Source organism: Hyperolius riggenbachi, chromosome 3 (genome assembly GCF_040937935.1).
Source record: "Hyperolius riggenbachi isolate aHypRig1 chromosome 3, aHypRig1.pri, whole genome shotgun sequence".
NCBI lineage: Eukaryota > Metazoa > Chordata > Amphibia > Anura > Hyperoliidae > Hyperolius > Hyperolius riggenbachi.
In genome coordinates, this window is record NC_090648.1 from 9,675,876 (window position 1) to 9,698,727 (window position 22,852).

General features: G+C 43.3%; 1 protein-coding gene across 11 annotated transcripts in view; it reads right to left on the bottom strand.

Annotated features, from left to right (window-relative positions):
• The window catches only part of LOC137560850 (fibrinogen C domain-containing protein 1-like), a 153,214-nt gene that overhangs the window by 94,304 nt on the left and 36,058 nt on the right, over window positions 1-22,852 (bottom strand). For 6 of the 11 annotated variants that reach the window (XM_068272002.1, XM_068272001.1, XM_068272000.1 and 3 more), the window contains 6 exons: window positions 19,690-19,737; window positions 18,868-18,909; window positions 18,353-18,400; window positions 17,050-17,091; window positions 14,393-14,434; window positions 2,777-2,842 (listed from right to left, as the gene is read on the bottom strand). In XM_068272002.1, coding sequence (XP_068128103.1) covers window positions 2,777-2,842; window positions 14,393-14,434; window positions 17,050-17,091; window positions 18,353-18,400; window positions 18,868-18,909; window positions 19,690-19,737 — 288 coding nt within the window. Of the gene's footprint in view, window positions 1-2,776; window positions 2,843-14,392; window positions 14,435-17,049; window positions 17,092-18,006; window positions 18,041-18,352; window positions 18,401-18,867; window positions 18,910-19,689; window positions 19,738-22,852 lie in introns of those variants that run through there. The other 5 variants (XM_068271995.1, XM_068271996.1, XM_068271999.1 and 2 more) reach the window with 5 other exon arrangements.

A 22,852-nucleotide genomic window follows, 5' to 3' on the forward strand; every position in this document is an offset into this window, starting at 1 on the left:
TTGGTCATTTAGTGGCCCGAGGTTACTAATCCAGGAAAAGTGGGCGGAGCTTAAAACAGCTAATCAAATTTCAGCCATTAATTTTAAATGGAAACATGTAAACTACAGCCATTCTTAGACTGTTAATGGTAGGGTTTTCAAACTTGGCACAGTTGGCCATTGGGTGACTGGGATTAATATTTAGAAAAGTGGGTGGAGCCTACAACAGCCAACTAAAATTAACCTATTGATTTTCAAGGGGAATATTTAAAATGTTGCCATTCTTACACTGTTAATGGCAGAGGCCTCAACCTGCTTCAGTCGGTCATGAAGTGACTGGGGTTCAAATTCAGATTTCTTTGCTGGATAAACTGCTTCCATTCACACAATTTTGATGCCAGGCACCCAAAAGCTCACAAACTTGGTCATTGAGTGACTGTGTGCCAAAGTTACAAAAAGTGGGTGGAGTCCAAAACAAACGTTCCTGTAAAAACGTAAACTGCAGCCATTCTTACACTATTAATTGTAGGGTTCTCAAACTTTGCACAGTTGGTCGCTGGGTGACTGGGATTAATATTCAGAAAAGTGGGTGGAGCCTAAAAAAGCCTATCAAAATTCACCTATTGATTTTCAAGGGGAATATTTACATTTCTACCATTCTTGCACTGTTGATGGCACAAGCCTCAAACCTGGTACAGTTGGTCATTGGGTGACTGGGGTTCAAATTCAGAAAAGGGGGTGGAGCCACAAACAGCCAATTAGATTTGTTTCATTTCAATGCAAATTATTGATGCCAAATATGGCAAGGCTCACAAACTTGGTCATTGAGTAATTGTGTGTTAGGGTTAGAAAAAGTGGCCGCAGCCAAAACCAGCCAAATACATACCTGGACAATGCCGGGCCATCAGCTAGTGTTTACTAAATAAAGGAGTGTTGCCAGTACCAGATCCCCTAGGCAGGCTCTCCACGGCTCCAGCAGAAATCCACCAACAAACATCAGAAACAGACTAAGAGCACGGATTACTGGAACCATGCCCTGTGGACCGTTGAGACCAAGGAAAGGTATACTTATTTGGTTTAGATGATGTCACCTGTGGGTGGTGGCAACCAGGTGAATAGTACATATATGACAGTGACTCTCCTACAGTCAAGCATGGTGGTGGGAGTGTCATGATTTGGGGCTGAATGGGTGCTGCCAGCTCTGGGGAGCTGCAGTTCATGAATGCCAACATGTACTGTGGCATACTGAAGCAGAGCATGACCCACTCTCTTCGGAGGGCAGTATTCCAACATGATAATGACCTCAAACACACCTCTGAGATGATCACTGCCTTGCTAAAGAAACTGAGGGTGAAGGTGCTGGACTGGCCAAGCATGTCTCCAGACCTAAACCCTATTTAGCATCTATGGGGAATCCTCATATGGAAGGTGGAAGAGTGCAAGGTCTCTAACATCCACCAGCTTCACCATTGAGGAGTGGAGGAGGATTCCAGTTGAAACTCCATACCCAAGAGAATACCCAAGAGAGTTAAGGTAGTACTGGAATACTATGGTGGCCACACAAAATATTGGCGTTTGCTGACTTTTTTGCCAGTGGCTTACACATGAATGGCTCTGTCATAGAAGCTGTAGACTGACTGCTTTACATTGTTTAAAAATTTCATATCTTTAGTGGTGTCCCATAAAAGGATATACTAAAATATTTACAAAAAAATGTGCAAGGTTATATACTCACTTTTGTGAGATACTGTAAAGTCCACTAAAACAGGGTAATGTTTAGCCATGTTTAAATTAGTTCTGGAAAGTGTAAAATAAAAGTTATTTTCTTTCTTAAAGGGAAGATCCGTGCCTCTAAAAAAAACAAACTGCACTCACCTGGGGCTTCTTCCAGCTCCTGGCAGTCGATCGGTATCCACGGCGCAGCTCCTCTCCCTCCGGGCGTCCAGCGCTGAAGAAGCCGACCTCGCCAGGTCGGCTTCATGTGCGTTCCACGCCGCGGGTCACGTGATGTACGTGACGTCATCGGGTCTCTACTGCGCAGGCGCAATAGTTCTGCGCCTGCACAGTAGAGACCCGATGACGTCTCTACACCACGTGACCCCCCGCCGTGGATGGCACGGAAGCCGACCTGGAAAAAAAAAACACACAGGCAGTCTATTTGGCCAATCAGAGCGTGGCAATCATAGTGATTGGACCTGAAAGGGATCAAGGCGGGAGGAGAGAAGCACTCCTTATTTGCAGAGAGACGGCGTAAGTTACTGGCGCTCGCTATGCTGCACTACTCGCAGCACACCGCATGCTCCTGTGATTACACACGCTACACAGCCAGCAGTGCATGTAGCATGCAGCCCATTACATTTAAGGCACGCTCTGGAAATAGCGCAAGTAAAAGGAGGTTACTCTCGCTATTTTCTTTAGTGAATCAACCCCTTTGTGCTCCACCCTACGACATGGACAATTCACCATGAGCCTACTGACTCAGGGACACATACTGATGTGACTTGCTGAGTGTCCTCTGTAATGTGCTCCAGGATACATCTGTGTATCCAGGAATAGTGGAGAGGGGGGGGGGGGGGGGGGGGGCACCTGCTAAATATTCATGTCAGTTTATCACATGACACGCAGGATTTCAGGGGCGGAAACGGTCATTTGTAGGAACATTTACAGAATAGAATACAGAATACTTTATTTCAAAGCAAATTAAAAAGTTATATAAAGTAAGTGACAGCATGTGAAAAATACCCAAATTGCATGCAGCATTGACACTTTTTTTAATATGTTAAAGTTATTAACTTACTTTCTGCATCCTGTTTGAGTTTGGCTACTTCTGAGGTGAGTGCAGTGACTGCAAGGCAAACCAACACTAAATGACATTGAATGGAAAAACAACACAAACATAAAACAAAACGTTTATCATAAAGTAAACTGGTCGGACCCCCCCCTCCCTCACCTGGGTCCCCCATCTGCGCTCTCCCTCTAGCTTAAGTTCAGCAGCAGCAGCCACTGTTATTAATAAGAGGCAGCGGGCGGCGATGACTCACCTCTTCCACGTTCCAGCGTGCGTTCCAATGTCGTCACTTCCTGCAATGCCGCCCACTTACAATACAGTGGGCAGCATTGCAGGAAGTGACAACAGTGGAACGCCCACTGCTTCTTACTAATAGCGGCAGCAGCTGCTGCTGAGCTTAAGCTGGAGGGGGAGCACAGATGGGGGACCCAGGTGAGGGAGGGGGGGGGGTCCGACCCCCCTCCCCGCCGCTGTGCCCAATACCCCCTTCCTGCCCGCTACCCCCTTATGCGGCGTATGCATTGCTATGCCGCGGGTCCGCTAGTAAAAAATATTAGTCTGTGCTGTTGCTTCACATGCAGGTCTCACAACAAGAAGTTTCCTCACATAAATGCAAAATAATAGTGCTGACCCACCTTATAAAGTCCTCACTGATAATGAATGTAGCCTGCAGTGAGGAGCAGTGCCCAGCTATGATTAGCCACTTCACTACTGAGGGGTTTTTCCTCTTCTGTACCAGAGCAATTTTCACCTTTCAGTGCTCCTTCCATTCATTCATCTATAACTTTATTACTACTTATCACAACAAAATGATCTAATCTTGATTTTTTCGCCACCAATTAAACTTTCTTTGGTTGTTACATTTTGCTAAGAATTATTATACCCTAGGCATTTTAATGGGAAGCACTAAATGGTTTAAAGAGGCGCCCTGGTGGTATATAAAAGCGTTTAAAAGCAGTTTAAAACCGAGAAAGGTTTGAGGTTGCTTACCTCAAGGACGACAAATCTTTGTAGGGACAAAAGATTTTATTGGTAGCACAGGCAACGCGTTTCACGGGTCTGAGCCCGCTTCCTCAGGCCAATAGCAGTGCCAGGCCAATTGAAATAGCAAGCTAAGGGAGCTAAGAGGAGGCTCCCTTAGCTTGCTATTTCAATTGGCCTGGCACTGCTATTGGCCTGAGGAAGCGGGCTCAGACCCGTGAAACGCGTTGCCTGTGCTACCAATAAAATCTTTTGTCCCTACAAAGATTTGTCGTCCTTGAGGTAAGCAACCTCAAACCTTTCTCGGTTTTAAAACTGCTTTTAAACGCTTTTATATACCACCAGGGCGCCTCTTTAAACCATTTAGTGCATCCCTAACCCCCATACGATACCCGTGTGAGGGGTGGAGGCAGAACATATGTGGTTTACACCACGGTGGAAATCTGCCTCCCTTCTTTTTTCCAAGGAGAGCGACCGCATCCAGGTCCTTAGTGACCTCCCCGAGTGGAGTCGGGTTAATTGTCTCCACCTGCTTCCTGTGGTCGGTTGCCCCTCTGCAACCCACTCTTGTGAGTAGATTCTTATCTTCTACATTGACAATTTTGACTAAACATATTACACTATTGGGCTCCCGTGTTTTTTGTTTCCTGTGCCTTTTCCCCAGAAGGTGTCCTGACACCAATCATCCACTACTATTTTAATGGGAAAACTAAGAAAAAAATGAAGAAAAAAAATCATTATTATTCAGTTTTCAGCCATTATATTTTTAAAATAATATATGCTACCATAATTAAAACCTACACATTTTATTTCCCCGTTTTTCCTGGTTGTTAAAGCGTTTACATTCAATCTGATGCCTCAACGCCGATGGGCATGAATGCTGCAGCAGCACCAGGACCACTCACGGCAATTGGCGTGAAGTCCTAGGGGCGGAGATAGCAGGGATCGCGTACGCCGATGCACGCGCATCCCCACTTGAATGATGGAGCTCAGCTCCCTTATCAGCCTCCCAGCAGCGATCACTGCTAGAAGATTGTTAGATGGCGAAACTATGTATATGCTTATTTACATAGTAAAGAGATAAAAAAGAAACACCGAGAGCCCAATATAGTGTAGTATGTATTGGAAACCGTGAATAAATGTAAGTGTGAGATGAATATACTCACAAACGTGGGTTACCGCTCAGGCAACCACTGTAGATGCAGGTGAGGAGATTAGACCTGTCCTCACTCAGGGTTAAGATGTCGCTCTCTGTAGATCAGGAAAGTAGGGGTAGCAGGTCACCCCTCCACCAGGGGTGGACACAGTATTATCGTAGGAGAACAGAGGCGCCAGCAGGATAAAAGGTAATAAAAATTTTAAAATTTGCTGGGAGGCAGTGGTGGACTTACCTCCGGAAAGCAGACTCAAAATACTGTCTGAATTAAACAAATAAATTTATTATTGGTACCCCAAAAGATGCAACGCGTTTTGCAGGCACAGCCTGCTTCATCAGGCAATAAGACAGGGGACAAACTGTGGACAAAGACAAAAGACGTTGCTGTAGCGAGCCACATAAAATTAACTAAGTATGTAGTATCATGCAAATTGTATGCAACATTTTCACTACATAAACACTGGATATAAGGTTGCACAATTAAAACAAGGTTGACAGACCCTAGCGTTATAAAATCCACAAAAAAGTCAGTGCATCTTGTAGCCTAAGGAATAATTCAATTTAGTGTAGGAGGCAAGAAAGTGCAGAGTGCTAACTATGTAGTGCAAAATATTGCTAATAAGGTGCTGTAGTGTAACAGCACAACATGTATGACCGCAGATACAATTAATTGTAAAGTGCAGCAGTATAGGGCAAATATAAGTAAAAATGCATTGCATAAAAGTATGTAGTATAATGCAAATTGTATGCAACATTTTCACAATATAAACACTGGATGCAAGGTTGCACAATTAGAACAAGGACTACAGACCCTAGCATCATAAAATCCACAAAAAAGTCATTGCATCTTGTTGCCTAAGGACAAATTCAATTTTGTATAGGAGGCAAGAAAGTGCAGGGTGCTAACTATGTAGTGCAAAATATTGCTAATAATAAGGTGCAGTAGTGTAGCAGCACAAACTGAGTGACCGCACAAAAATAATCATAAAGTGCAGCAATATAGGGCAGATATAAGTAAAAATGCATTGCATAAAAGTATGTAGTATCATGTAAACTGTATGCAACATTTTCACAATATAAACACTGGATATGAGGTTGCACAATTGAGATAAGGTTGGCAGACCCTAGCCGTATAAAATCCACAAAAAAGTCAGTGAGTCCTGTAGAAAAATTCAATTTTATGCAGGAGGCAAGAAAGTGCAGAGTGCTAACTATGTACTGCAAAATATTGCTAATAAAGTGCTGAAGTGTGGCAGCACAAACTGAGTGACCGCAGAAAAAGTAAATGTAGTGTGCAGCAGTATACGGCACAGATTAATAAAAATACAATGCATAGAAGTCAATTGCATAAAAGTTGTAATAGTGCGGCAGGGTATAGTGAATATAAGCAAGGGATCGTGAAATATATTTTAGGATAAAATGGTAAAATAGAAATAGTAGTAGTCTTACCAGTAGCTCATCAGTAGCACGAATAGCGCCTCTGTGATGAAGTGAGGACACTTCATGCTTTATATATGATGCCTGGGATGTGTCTGCCAATGGAAGGAAGCAAAGGGTGTAGGGTGGGCGGGGCAGAGATATGTGGAGGGGGACAGGCAGCCAATCGGCTGCTGCCAAATGTAATGTGGCCATTTGTATTGAAAACTACTATAGTAGTGTGTTGCTGCCATCATGTGGTTATTAAACGGTATGGCACCTAGTGAATTAAATAGGGAAAAAAAAAAAAAAAAACACACACAACACCCATACCACAATTTTAGCATCTTGCATAGATTTTAGTTCAAATGCCCACTTCTGTATTTGTACGAATTTTAGTCGGAGGATGCAATATATAGTAAAAACATAAAAATAAGATAAAAATAAACATACACAATATACACACAATATTTATATAATCATCATTAAATAAATATAATCATTAAAAGGTATGATAAAAGAGTTTTGATAAAAGAGAGCGGCAGAAATGAATAAAACGCTGCTAGATATGATAGTGAATTTAGTGAATTTTTTCGACTTGTTCGTTTAGGTTTTCAGAATTTGTATCCAATACATTTCAGTTTTTCTGAGACGATCAAGGGCATCCGGCAAGTGAGCACGTACTGAGTCAATAAATGTAATATGAAAAAAATCAGGATCATTGTCGTGATGGGTGGAAAAATGACGTGAGACGCTGTGAAGGGGAAATTTGTTAATGATGTTTCTTTTGTGCTGGCCAATCCTGCTGCGTGCCATTTGGGTGGTCCGCCCCACGTACTGGAGCCGGCAGGGGCATGAAATGAGGTAAATGACATACTTGGATTCACATGAGAGGTGTCTATTGATCGGATATTGGATATGGGTAATGTAAGAAGTAAAGGAGGTGTCTGGCTGGATGAATTTGCAGGCTGTACAACGAGGTTTGTTGCATGGATAACAACCTGGAGCCTGTTGGGGTGGGGTATTATGAGTGGGGTGTGGCGCAGAGAGTCGACTGGGGGCCAGAATGTTTTTGAGATTTGGCGCTCTTCTATAGGTGATAGCTGGTTTGTGGGGTAGTAAAGGTCGGAGGAATGGATCTTGCATAAGGATGTCCCACCTGTTCTTAATGATGTTTCGTATTTGCACGTGTTGGGCATTGTAACGTGTAATAAATCTAGTTGGACCTTCTGTGTTGGAGGGGGTGGACAGATTGGTGGCGGACTTCGGTATTTTGGCTTTGTATTTGGCATCCTTGATTAATTTTTTGGGGTATTTGCGAGCTGTGAACTTTTGGGTGAGTATATTGGACTGAATTTCATATTGTTGTGGATCTGTACAGTTTCTGTAAATTCTTCTGTATTGGCTATAAGGTGTATTGGTGATCCAGGGATGGTGATGGAAGCTGTCAAAGTGAATGTAATTGTTCGCATCAACCGGCTTGAAGTAAGTTTTGGTTTTGATGTGGTTCATGTCAATATAGAGTGTCAGGTCTAGGAATTCTATGGATGATGTGTGGTGGTGGTGTGTGAACTGGAGACCGGCTGTGTTGGAGTTAAGGTAACTGACAAAGTGAGGGATGAGTGTGGTGTCCCCCCTCCAAATAAAGATGAGGTCATCAATGTATCGTTTATAAAAAATAATGTTATGTGAATATGGATTGTTGGTGGTCAAATTGAGATGTTCTAGATAGCCCATGGTGAGATTGGCATAGGATGGGGCAAAGAAGCTCCCCATCGCTGTGCCGCTGGTCTGATGGTATATTTTATCATTGAAAGTGAAACTCCAACTCAGCCGGTCTCCAGTTCACACACCACCACCACACATCATCCATAGAATTCCTAGACCTGACACTCTATATTGACATGAACCACATCAAAACCAAAACTTACTTCAAGCCGGTTGATGCGAACAATTACATTCACTTTGACAGCTTTCATCACCATCCCTGAATCACCAATACACCTTATAGCCAATACAGAAGAATTTACATAAACTGTACAGATCCACAACAATATGAAATTCAGTCCAATATACTCACCCAAAAGTTCACAGCTCGCAAATACCCCAAAAAATTAATCAAGGATGCCCAATACAAAGCCAAAATACCGAAGTCCGCCACCAATCTGTCCACCCCCTCCAACACAGAAGGTCCAACTAGATTTATTACACGTTACAATGCCCAACACGTGCAAATATGAAACATCATTAAGAACAGGTGGGACATCCTTATGCAAGATCCATTCCTCCGACCTTTACTACCCCACAAACCAGCTATCACCTATAGAAGAGCGCCAAATCTCAAAAACATTCTGGCCCCCAGTCGACTCTCTGCGCCACACCCCACTCATAATACCCCACCCCAACAGGCTCCAGGTTGTTATCCATGCAACAAACCTCGTTGTACAGCCTGCAAATTCATCCAGCCAGACACCTCCTTTACTTCTTACATTACCCATATCCAATATCCGATCAATAGACACCTCTCATGTGAATCCAAGTATGTCATTTACCTCATTTCATGCCCCTGCCGGCTCCAGTACGTGGGGCGGACCACCCAAATGGCACGCAGCAGGATTGGCCAGCACAAAAGAAACATCATTAACAAATTTCCCCTTCACAGCGTCTCACGTCACTTTTCCACCCATCACGACAATGATCCTGATTTTTTTCATATTACATTTATTGACTCAGTACGTGCTCACTTGCCGGATGCCCTTGATCGTCTCAGAAAAACTGAAATGTATTGGATACAAATTCTGAAAACCCTCGTCCCTGAGGGACTAAACGAACAACTCGAAAAAATTCACTAAATTCATCATTTCTAGCAGCGTTTTATTCATTTCTGCCGCTCTCTTTTATCAAAACTCTTTTATCATACCTTTTAATGATTATATTTATTTAATGATGATTATATAAATATTGTGTGTATATTGTGTATGTTTATTTTTATCTTATTTTTATGTTTTTACTATATATTGCATCCTCCGACTAAAATTCGTACAAATACAGAAGTGGGCATTTGAACTAAAATCTATGCAAGATGCTAAAATTGTGGTATGGGTGTTGTGTGTTTTTTTTTTTTTTTTTTTCCCTATTTAATTCACTAGGTGCCATACCGTTTAATAACCACATGATGGCAGCAACACACTACTATAGTAGTTTTCAATACAAATGGCCACATTACATTTGGCAGCAGCCGATTGGCTGCCTGTCCCCCTCCACATATCTCTGCCCCGCCCACCCTACACCCTTTGCTTCCTTCCATTGGCAGACACATCCCAGGCATCATATATAAAGCATGAAGTGTCCTCACTTCATCACAGAGGCGCTATTCGTGCTACTGATGAGCTACTGGTAAGACTACTACTATTTCTATTTTACCATTTTATCCTAAAATATATTTCACGATCCCTTGCTTATATTCACTATACCCTGCCGCACTATTACAACTTTTATGCAATTGACTTCTATGCAATGTATTTTTATTAATCTGTGCCGTATACTGCTGCACACTACATTTACTTTTTCTGCGGTCACTCAGTTTGTGCTGCCACACTTCAGCACTTTATTAGCAATATTTTGCAGTACATAGTTAGCACTCTGCACTTTCTTGCCTCCTGCATAAAATTGAATTTTTCTACAGGACTCACTGACTTTTTTGTGGATTTTATACGGCTAGGGTCTGCCAACCTTATCTCAATTGTGCAACCTCATATCCAGTGTTTATATTGTGAAAATGTTGCATACAGTTTACATGATACTACATACTTTTATGCAATGCATTTTTACTTATATCTGCCCTATATTGCTGCACTTTATGATTATTTTTGTGCGGTCACTCAGTTTGTGCTGCTACACTACTGCACCTTATTATTAGCAATATTTTGCACTACATAGTTAGCACCCTGCACTTTCTTGCCTCCTATACAAAATTGAATTTGTCCTTAGGCAACAAGATGCAATGACTTTTTTTGTGGATTTTATGATGCTAGGGTCTGTAGTCCTTGTTCTAATTGTGCAACCTTGCATCCAGTGTTTATATTGTGAAAATGTTGCATACAATTTGCATTATACTACATACCTTTATGCAATGCATTTTTACTTATATTTGCCCTATACTGCTGCACTTTACAATTAATTGTATCTGCGGTCATACATGTTGTGCTGTTACACTACAGCACCTTATTAGCAATATTTTGCATTACATAGTTAGCACTCTGCACTTTCTTGCCTCCTACACTAAATTGAATTATTCCTTAGGCTACAAGATGCACTGACTTTTTTGTGGATTTTATGACACTAGGGTCTGTCAACCTTGTTTCAATTGTGCAGCCTTATATCCAGTGTTTATGTAGTGAAAATGTTGCATACAATTTGCATGATACTACATACTTAGTTAATTTTACGTGGCTCGCTACAGCAACGTCTTTTGTCTTTGTCCACAGTTTGTCCCGTCTTATTGCCTGATGAAGCGGGCTGTGCCTGCGAAACGCATTGCATCTTTTGGGGTACCAATAATAAATGTATTTGTTTAATTCAGACAGTATTTTGAGTCTGCTTTCCGGAGGTAAGTCCACCACTGCCTCCCAGCAAATTTTAAAATTTGTATTACCTTTTATCCTGCTGGCGCCTCTGTTCTCTTACGATATTATTTACATAGTACATCGCTGCGATCTATGGCATCGCTGTACACACAGGAGCGATCCGCTGTCATAGGCTAATGGGGGGAGGGAGCATTAGAAAAATAAATAATAAAATAGGTTTATTTATAAAAAAATAGAATAAATATATATATATATATATATATATATATATAAACATCCTGGGAGTGATCAGAGCCTACCAACAAAAAGCTCTGTTGGTGGGCAGAAAAGGGGAGGGTGATCACTTGTGTGCTAGGTTGTATGGCCCTGCAGCGAGGACTTAAAGCTGCAGTGGCCTAATTATTAAAATAATGGCCTGGTCACTTGGGATTTTTAACAACGCAGTCCTTAAAGCGGTATTGTCACCATAAAAATCAAATTTCAACAGCAACTGGTCTGAGTGTATTAAGTGATAAAGATGCTAATTCTGCATTCAAAACTTTTTTCTGCTGTTATGGTTTGGAGTTATTACATACTATAGGAGCATTGGCCCTAGTGCCAAACAGTGCCAAAAAGTTGAATGCTGGGAGTTCTTTTGAATGCTGGGAGTTCTTTTGAATGCTGGGAGTTCTTTTGAATGCTGGGAGTTCTTTTTTATCTAGAATGTATTCCTCCTCTTCCATTTATTTCCCTGCCTAGCTGATCACTTGTGTTTACAAGCAAGGCTGAGGTGACTCAGTGATTGGATGTGTAAATCAAAAAAAAAAAAGACTCTGGGAGGAGGGCAGCTAATGAATACACAATGAGCAAGAGAAGGGAGGGGGGAAACAAGAGTCAGGGAGGATATGATGTCAGCATTAGCTTGGCAAAATGGCCACTGCCTAGAAAAGGATTTTCTGCTTTTCCTTTGTAAAATTCACAGGAATCATTACGTGGATAGCACAATACACCTGTTATGTGTAACGATTGGTGTAGCAACTCAGACGTCTGATTATGTGTGATCTGCAGTATCACCGATAATACAGACGCTATACCTGATTATGTGGTGATCTGCAGAATCACCAATAATGCAAGTATAGCTAGCAGAATAACAAGTGTATTGTGCTTGGTGCAACAGTAACTGAATAGTTTGACTAGACCTCACCAGAGGAGCTGGTGGGTACTATCAGTGAGCACCTCACCAGTGACAAGGGCTCACTGGTGAGAAGAGTGGTCAGAAAGGCTAGGATCGGCAACAGATAGGCAGGAACAGGTACAACATCGGCAGGCAAGAGAGTAGTGATATTTCAGGCAGAGTTCAGCAACAGAGTCAGATAGGCAGAGGTACAGAATCGATAAGCAAGAGCAAGGTCAGAGATAAGCCAGAGTCATACACAGAATATCAAACATAACAATAATACAATAATCCTAGTCTTGTGTGAAATCCCTGTTTTCCTCCCAGATCAAAGCACACCGGATACTGTCTAAGGTCTGAGTGCTAACACAGAAGTATTCGCAACAGCAGACAGGTTGCGAGTGAACAGCGAAGGCTTTTGAAGCAGAGGAGACCGCGCCCCCTCCGATCAGCCAATCCGGAGCGCCGTGAGTCTCCTCTGACGTCAGCCGACCAGCAGGTCAGCTGACGCGCCTCCTCCCAGCATAAAGGTCCTGTTTACGCGCGCGCCCGCGCGATACAGCCACCCTATGGGCAAATGACAATCCCGTCCTCGGCGTACTAGAGGCCAGAGGAGCAGACAAACTCTCCGAGCAGGAAAGCGAGGCGGCTGCGGAGGCACCCTGCGTGCCCGCAGCCGCAGCTTCAGCGGATGTTACATTATGTAAGTAGAGGTAGTATTTATCTACTTATATATGTGGTTTTTATTTCTAGATTAGCATGGGTATCGCTTGTTCTTTAAGTGGTTAAAATATTTCACTAGCACTATGTATGGCGACAATTTTTTATTTGGAAATAAAGCTACATTTTTTTTCAGTTTTGCATCCATCACTATTTACAAGCCCATATCTTCACAAATAACAGTAATATACCCCTTTGACATAGATATTAAAAAAAAAATCAGTCCCAAAAGTAACTATTTATGTATTTTTTTATTGTAATTTTTGTATTTTGTAATACAAATTATTAATTTGGAATAAAATGAGAGAGTGTGGAAATTAACTTGTTAATTTTAAATTAAGGGTAGGTCTTTTTAATTAAAAAAAAAGGTACGTAGGTGTAATTTTACTATTTGGCCACAAGATGTCCTCGCACATTACTTTCTGTCGTGCTGTTGCATACCATTAGTGCACCAAACAGGAAGTAATGCGATAACGTGTTACTGTGGAAGATACAATGATGCAGGCGTCTCAATGCTGCAGGCGTTCATTGACAGAGGGGCTTAGATTAATGAATGGGAACTGCGTTCCCATTCGTTCAATTCCCCTCTAACAGGCGGCGGCGAGTACCCACACAAGAATGAGCGCAGGAGCTAGCAGAGGCCATCTGCCGCCATTGACGATTCTCTACGTGGCTGGGCAGGAACTGGAGTCCTGTCTGAGATAGATACACCACAGCAGATCATGAAAGTGGTTAAAGGATACCCGAGATGACATGTAACATGATGAGATAGACGGGTATGTACAGTGCCAAGACAACAGAGTAACCAAGCAGCTCAGGGTGACCCAAACCACTCGGAATGTATAAGGGGATAAAAGGGACCGAAAAGCCATCCTACTAAAAAAAGCAAAGCTTGGTGTGATTTGCCTTCTTAATCACTTGAGGACTGCAGTGTTAAACCCCCTAAAGACCAGGCCATTTTCCTGTAAATAGGCCTCTGCAGCTTTAAGGCCTTGCTGCAGGGCACTACAAGTCAGCACACAACTGATTTCCCCTCCCTATTTTCTCCCCACCAACAGAGCTCTCTGTTGGTGGGGTCTGATCGCACCCCTAATGTTTTTTTTTTTGTTTTTTTTTGTAAATATTTATTTTATTACTTTATGTGCCGACTTTGGTGGTAGTGACACCAAAATTGTTACAAGTGTTAAGGAGTATAAGTAAAAGTAAAAAAGTAAAAAAAAGATTTTTCTAAAAAGACCACGTAGTCGTAGATTTTTCAAATGCAAAGAAAAAATGTTTTTTAAACAAAAAAATGACAGTTTAAAAACCATTTTTATTTGCTTGTTTAAAATTGCTTTTCTCAAAAACGACATGGTCTTTTCTTAAAAAAATATTTTTTTGACCTGTACCCTCTATACTCCTTAACACTTGTTGCAATTTTGGTTTTACACAAAAAATTTCGCAAAATTATGAAATATTACTATTACATACAAAATTAATTACAATTTTCCCTGAAATTTCACATTATGATTATGGTGCGTAAGTGCAAATTTCGATACAAAATTTTGCATATGCGAAATTTCAGCCCACTACTGGCAGTAACAGATAGTAGGAGAGTCGTCTCATACACTTACCATTATTCCTGAGCTGTGACAGCTCCTCTGTGCTGCTCCTCACTGGAAGGAAAACAATATCAGGGAATTCTCCTTCATATAACTCAATCCACAGGAGACTTTCCTAATAATTCTATATATGTTACAATGCAGACATTACATTACTTTATTTCAACTGTAACTTTCTTACTTTTGTCACTAATGAGTAGGTAATTCATACTACAACATACTCTCACTACCTAAGATTGTTATTAAGAATATTTATTGCATTGATATCTACGACCCTACATGTTACTGCAAAGTGTAAAACATACATATGCCATCTTAATATATGCGCATTTCCTACTCTGTTGATGCAGATTCATTCCTGCACTGAATAATTGTCTATTTGTTAAATTGTTAAACTGTTTTAAAACTCAATAACAATTTATTGTGAAAGAAATAATACAGACATTAGAGGATATCAGCTCCTGAGCCCACCCCTCGTCCTGCACAGCTTCTCCTGTATTCCTCCCGCTGCAGCATGCAATGTGTATGCATCTTTTCCTTACAATGCTATTCACATACATGCAAATTGGGTGTCTGGGAAATTTGGATGCCAGAGATAGATAGATAGATAGATAGATAGATACTGTAGATAGATAGATAGATAGTTGATCAGGAATCAGGGTCGTTTCTAGCCTTTTTGTCACTCCAGAAGTCTTGAGTCAAACCCCCTCCCCCCCCCCCCCAAAAAAAAAAAAAAAAAAAAAAAAAAACATTAACCACTTAAAGCGGAATATAACCCTGCATTTCAACTTTGCTCTAAAACATTATTTACAGTATATTATATGCAACCAGCATTTTTTTTTTACTAGACCAGCATTGGAAGGGTTACACAGGGCTTTAAAGTTCCTTTAGATTTCTGCAGACGCATCCGAAGCTGAAAAGAGATACATTTTGTTTACAGAAATGTATCTAAGTGTTTAATGTGACTCACTGTCTCTGACTGAGAAGAGCTGGAGGACAGCCAAAGAGTGTGTAACTGTTTATCAATAGATACATAGAATGTAACAATCTGAACTTCTGCATATCTCTCCACGGAACTTGAAACGTCTGTGTTTAACCCTTCCAATGCTGGTCTAGTAAAAAAAAATGTTTTTTGCATATAATATGCTGTAAATAATATTTTAGAGCAAAGTTGAAATGCAGGGTTATATTCCGCTTTAATGACCGCCTAACGCCGATAGGCGTCGGCAGGTCGCAGTGGTGTTTCCATGGAACGAGCGGCCGTTCCATGTCAGTTCCCGGAGGGTAACTCCGTGAACAGCCTGCGAGCCTCCGATTGTGGCTCGCAGGCAAAATGTAAACACGCGGGGAAGAAATCCCCTGTGTTTACATCATACGGTGCGTAAAAGAGATCAGTGATCCCCGGCCTCTGATTGGCTGGGGATCGCTGGCATCTGATAGGCTGAAGCCTATCAGAGGCGGTACAGGACGGATCGCCATCCTGTGCCGCCCATGGAGCGAAGGGGAGGGAGGGAAGGAGAGGGAGGGAGAAATAGCGCTGCGGAGGAGGGCTTTAAGGAGCCCCCCCTCCCCCCCGTTCGGCCACACGGAGCGGCGGCGATCAGACCCCCCCAGCAGGACGTCCCCTTAGTGGGGAAAAAAGGAGGTAAGTCTGATCGCCCTGCCTCAATCCTGATCTGTGCTGTGGGCTGGAGAGCCCACGCAGCACAGATCAGCCAAACATCCCCTGGTCCTTAAGTGGTTAAAGAATATGAACCAAGGTGGATGTTTAAAGGGAATCTGGAGTGAGAAGTATATGGGGGCTGCCATATTTACTTCCTGTTAGGCAATACCAGTTGCCTGGCAGCCCTGCACATCAGAAACAAGCATGCAGCTAATCTTGTCAGATCTGACAATAATGTCAGACACACCTGATCTACTGCATGCTTGTTCAGGGGCTATGGCTAAAAGCAGGGGTCGAGTCCTGCGTGAACGCGAGTGGACGACGTCCACCTGCTTTTTTCAGAGGGTGGACGCCATCCACCCTAGCATGTGTGGAGGGGAGCAGTGCAGAAAAGAGGGATCGGTGGGCACAGCGGGGAAGGGCGGACATCTCCCCCCCCCCTCAACCCCCCCCCCCTCACCTCACTCCCCCCCTCCTCCCCCTCTTCCTTGTTCCAAGAGCCAGGAAAGTAGTGATGTCCAGTTCATTTGAGCCTGTTCTTTCCTGTGAGTTGAGTGATCCAACTCATCACACTGAACCAAATCAGTTCAGTGGATGAGACAGGAACTGCAGCTGAACACTGTGTTCAGCTGTAGTTCCTGTCTCATCCACTGAACTGATTTGGTTCAGTGTGATGAGCCGGATCAACGCAACTCACAATGGGACAGATTCAATGAGGTCAGAAAACACCAGAGGACATAAGAAATCATAAATCATAGTCTGTGCTGTTGTTTTACATGCAGTTCTCACAGCAAGACGTTTTCTTACATAAAGGCAAAATAAAAGAGCTGACCCTCCTTATAAAGTCCTCACTGATAATAAATTCAGCCTGCGGTGAGGAGCAGTGCCCGGCTATAATTACTGCACAGGATACCCTACAGGGATGTGAAGCCAAACCCTACAGGTGGTAATATAAGTACAAACACTGGCAGTAACAGATAGTAGGAGAGTCGTCTCATACACTTACCATTATTCCTGAGCTGTGACAGCTCCTCTGTGCTGCTCCTCACTGGAAGGAAAACAATGTCAGGGAATTCTCCTTCATATAACTCAATCCACATGAGACTTTCCTAATAATTCTATATATGCTACAATACAGACATTAGAGGGTATCAGCTCCTGAGCCCTTCCCTGTCCTGCACAGCTTCTCCTGTATTCCTCCCGCTGCAATGTGTATGCAGCTTTTCCTTGGCATGATATTCGCTTACATGCAATATGGGTGCCTCTGTCCCCCCTGTGCCTCTGTCCCCCCTGTGCCTCTGTCCCCCCTGTGCCTCTTTCCCCCCTGTGCCTCTGTCCCCCTGTGCCTGTCCCCCTGTGCCTCTGTCCCCCCTGTGCCTCTGTCCCCCCTGTGCCTCTTTCCCCCCTGTGCCTCTGTCCCCCTGTGCCTCTGTCCCCCTGTGCCTCTGTCCCCCCTGTGCCTCTGTCCCCTCTGTGCCTCTGTCCCCCCTGTGCCTCTGTCCCCCCTGTGCCTCTGTATCCCCTGTGCCTCTGTCCCCCCTGTGCCTCTGGTCCCCCTGTGCCTCTGCCCCCCCTGTGCCTCTGTCCCCCCTGTGCCTCTGTCCCCCCTGTGCCTCTGTCCCCCCTGTGCCTCTGTCCCCCATGGGGCAAGGTTAGTCTGGGGGTGGGACTTGATACAGGGGCATGGCACCCCCCTCAGGTCCGATGGCACTCCAGGAAATGGCCAGGAATGCCTTTGCCTAAAAAGGCCCTGAGTAGAATATTGGTCCTGAGTAGAATATGGGTATAATTACTGACATTCTACTATCATGCAGAGCTAATTCCTATAGTAAAATATCTGTAAGTATTACCTTTATTTTACTACCACTAAACGTAACCCTTATCACACACAGAGCCCTCCCTCTACCAATGCCGAAGGGTCTAAATCTGCCGCATGCAATCCATATTTCTTTACGCATCGCACCGCAATGGCAAATCTGCATTCAATGGGAATCACTCCACTGTCCTGCACTGGTTACAGTTTTAGTGTGAATATTCTCATTGCAAATCCACACACTTGTCCTCTGCAATGTGCTGCAGAATATAACTGTCTCCAGGAATAATGCAGCTGGAGGGGGAGGAGCACCTGCTGAATATTCATGTTTGTTTATCCCATGGCAACGCAGATCTTCAGGGGCTGAAAAGGTTATTTGTAGGAGAATTTCAAGGCAAATTCAAAAGAAGGTATATAAAGTAAGTGACAGCATGTGATAAATACTCCAGTTTCATATATCACAGATACTTTGTATATTTAGAGGTAATTAACTTACTTTCTGCATCCTGTTTGAGTTTGGCTAGTTCTGAGGTGAGTGCAGTGACTGCAAGGCAAAACAACACAAAATGACATTGAAAGGAAAAAAACAAACAAAACAAACTAAAAACAAAAACAAAAACATGTATCTTAAAATAAACTGTAGGAAAAGTCAACCGACTAGTGTAGCTAAAGTAGCCAATGAAAGCAACCCATCCTCAGACAGAGGATGGGTTTATGCCCTGCTTAGTTCCCTGCAGCCAGATGCAGCACCCTCTTCCCTGCGAGGAAAGCTCAGGCCAGTGTACACAATAGGACAGGTTCACTGAGGTCAGACAACACCAGAGGACATAAGAAATCATAGTCTGTGCTGTTGTTTTACATACAGAACTCACAGCAAGACGTTTCCTTACATAAATGCAAAATAAAAGAGCTGACTCACCTTACAAAGTCCTCACTGATTATGAATGCAGGTGGTAATAAGTACAAATATTGGAAGTAACAGATAGTAGGAGAGTCGTCTCACACACTTACCATTATTCCTGAGCTGTGACAGCTCCTCTGTGCTGCTCCTCACTGGAAGGAAAACAACATCAGGGAATTCTCCTTCATATAACTCAATCCACAGGAGACTTTCCTAATATTTCTATATATGCTACAATACAAACATTAGAGGGTATCAGCTCCTGATCCCTCCTTCCTTCCTGCACAGCTTCTCCTGTATTCCTCTTGTCGCAATGTGTACAGTATGCATCTTTTCCTTAGCATGCTATTCACATACATGCAAAATGGGCGTCTGGGAGGTTCAGGTGCCAGAGATAGATAGATAGATAGATAGATAGATAGATAGATAGATAGATAGATAGATAGATAGATAGATAGATAGATAGATAGATAGTAGTATCAGGGTCATTTCTAGCCTTTTGTCTCTCCAGGCAAGAAGTCCATGTGAACACATTGAAGAATATGAACCATGTGGCGTGTAAGGAGATGTTTAAAGGCAACCTGAACTGAGAAGTATATGGAGGCTGCCATATTGATTTCATTTTAAATGATACCAGTTGCCTGGCAGCCCTGCTGGTCTGTTTGGCTGCAGTAGTGTCTGAATCCCACCAGAAACAAGCATGCAGCAACTCCTGTCAGAACTAACAATAATGTCAGAAACACCTGATCTGCTGCATGCTTGTTCAGGGGCTATGGCGAAAAGTATAGGAGGCAGAGGATCAGCAGGATAGCCAGACAACTGGAATTGCTTAAAAGGCAATAAGTATGATACGAAATGTGGAAATTACAGTTCTGCAGAATCCGAATGTTACAATATTGATACTTCTTTATGTATAAAAGTTATAAAGTTACCTTCTGCATCCTGTTTGAGTTTGGCCAGTTCTGAGGTGAGTGCAGTGACTGCAAGGCAAACAAAATGACATTGAAGGATAAAACACAGTGGGCGTCAGGGAAATGTCGCTGCCAGAGAGCCACAAGTACAATATTGCTAAGATTACTGATATTCTACTACTGTGAAGGCTAATTTCTATAGTAAAATATCTGTGACTTTTACTCATATTTTACTACTAGCAGATCCAAGCCCGTTTAAAATTGGCTCTAGGGTCTTTTTCTCTTAGCCGCATGTTACTGCGCGTGTGCGTGCTCCCGTCCCGTGCGCACCTGCCGCACACCCGGCCACCCGCTCACACGCCCGCCCAGCTCCCTGGCCCCATCCTCCTGTCTGTGTGAGGCTGGGTCCATGCTGTGCACAAGCGCAGTAGCAAAAAGCACGGACCCAGCTACACAGGGACAGTGTGACGCAGGGACACAGGGGGTTTATTATAGAGGATAATTCTCAGACAGAGTCCCCCTCTACCAATCCTAACTCTAACTGACTTCCCCCCTATATTTAACCCTAACCAGCCATCTAACAATGCCTAACCCTAACTGCCCACCCCTGCCGATGCCTAACCCTAACCAGCCATCTAACAATGCTTAACCCTAACCGCCCCCCCCCCCCCCCCCCAAAGCCTATCGGTAACAAGTCATCTAACAATGCCTAATCATAACCGGCCCCCCGCCAATGCCTGATCATAACCGCCCATCTAACGATGCCTAACCCTAAGCAGCCCCCCCCCGCCAATGCCTAACCCTAACCAGCCATCTAACAATGCCGAACCCTAACTGCCCCCCCCCCCCGCCAAAGCCTATCCGTAACCAGTCACCTAACAATGCCTAATCATAACTGGCCCCCCACCAATGCCTCATCCTAACCATACATCTAACGATGCCTAACTCTAACCAGCCCACCCCCCGCCAATGCCTAACCCTAACCAGCCATCTAACAATGCCTAAGCACAACCGCCCCCCCCCCCCCCGCCAAAGCCTATGCGTAACCAGCCATCTAACAATGCCTAAACCTAACCCCCCATCCAATGCCTGACCATAACCAGCCATCTAACAATGCCTAACCCTATCTGCCCCCCCGCCAATGCCCAAACCTAACCAGCCATCTAACAATGCCTATCCCTAACTGGTCCCCCTGCCAATGCCTGACCCTATCCAGCCATCTAACATTGCCTAACCCTAACCGCCCCCCCGCCAATACCTAACCCTAACCAGCCATCTAACAATGCCTATCCCTAACCAGTCCCCCTGCCAATGCCTGACCCTAACCAGCATTCTAACGATGCCTAACCCTAACCGCCTCTACCCCCCCCCGCCGCTGCCTAACCATAATCACCCCATACTGATGCTTAACCCTACCCAACCCCCCATGCCAATGCCTGTCCCTAACCAATTCCTTACCGATGTCTAACTCAAACCAACCCCCTTTACCTCTAATGTTTAACCCCACAGACCCTTAACCTTCACTGTCCATCCACCCCCCACCCCTAACGCGCAAACCCGTTGGGCACTGCCTTTGCCACAAAAAAGTAAAAATTGTCTCGAGTGCAAGGCGTCCATACAAAATAAAGCTATGAGGGCCCAGTATCTGATATTTCATGGGGTGCCTCAGGGGCCCAAATTTTCCCTCATAGCCATAATTTGTATTGATCCCTTTGGTAGGGCCCAAAACTTCTCCAATGACCTCAGTGCCCACATTTATCATCTCCTGCTATTCACGACACAGCAGTTTCTATTGGTTTATGCTTCTCCTGGTTGTCCTGTAATGCACACAGTCTCCACTAGGGTTTATATCTCTGTTTTCCAGTGAATCCTGTGAGTCCAGGACAACCCACACATTTTTCTCTTTTCATCTTGTGTTGTTGTTCAGAGTAGAGTGATAACAGATATGTAATCCCACAGAACAGCAGAGTGTCAGGAGATCAGTGTTACTCGGCTTTACCACTTGTCAGGAAGACTAAACAAACTCTGAAGGACATCATTATAGGACTAGGACCACCAGAAGAAGACTCTGCCCCTTCCATCACCAGGGCAGCGTACAGCACCAGGCATGCTCAGGGAGTGCTGGGATTGGTGGGATGGCGTGGCGGAGGATAGCTTTATAAAATTGTAATTGGAAGGTTAGGGCCAAGCCTTGTAGGACTTGGTCAGGTTTAGTAATCTTTTGGTATTATTTTACACACACATACAGTATATGCCCCTGAAATGTTCACTTCAGGATCAGGGGTGTATATATACGTAGTTCGGCGTTTTGCAGTTTTTGCCACTGCGCGCATGTGCAACCATTGCCATCCCACCGAGCAGTGATCACTGAAGGGTAACATGTGTTCCCAAAGCCTCAAATTGCCTGTTAATGAATAATCACCAGCATCAGCAAGATGGGCTGTGATCATTCATAAAATGAAAGTAAAAACACACACATTCTCACTTCCTGTATACTGTAAACAGTACACAGCAGAAAGTGTGGGGGCATCTATTAGCCAAAAAGTACAAATACATGAAAAAATAAATCCCCTATGAGTATTAACCTGTTCTAAAGCACCCCTGTTACTAAAATAAAGCACTTGTTAAAAAATAAAATAAAAATAAAAAATGAAGTGGCAGGATTTTAGAGCAATGCATAAATAGTTACCTTAGAGACTCAGCTTTTTAATATGTATGTTATGAGGGTATATTACTGTTATTTTAATAACCAGGACAAATAAGCATATAAAATGTGTGGGTTTAATCTACAGTAGCACCTTTTTATTTTCAAATCGTATTAGCTGAAACTTAGAAATAATTACTTTTTTTTTCATTTGTTTTTCTTATTCCCTTTAAAATGCATAGGAAATAACATAATTCTTAGACAAAAAAGTACCACTCAAAGAAAGCCTAGTTTGCAGCACAAAAAACATTATAAGCAGAACATTTTAGTGTGCTAAGTGGCGATTAAGTTTGGGGAATGAATGAGAGGAACGTGTAATATGAAAATTGCTCTGGGGAAATAACCTGTGGTTAAGGGGGGGGGGCATCCCCCTACTCTGTGGACAATATGGACGATCGCATCCTAAGGTAGGTCCCTCATGCTTCCACAGAGACACATGGAGGGACCTGTGTAGGTGATGGGATGACTAAAACCTGCTAA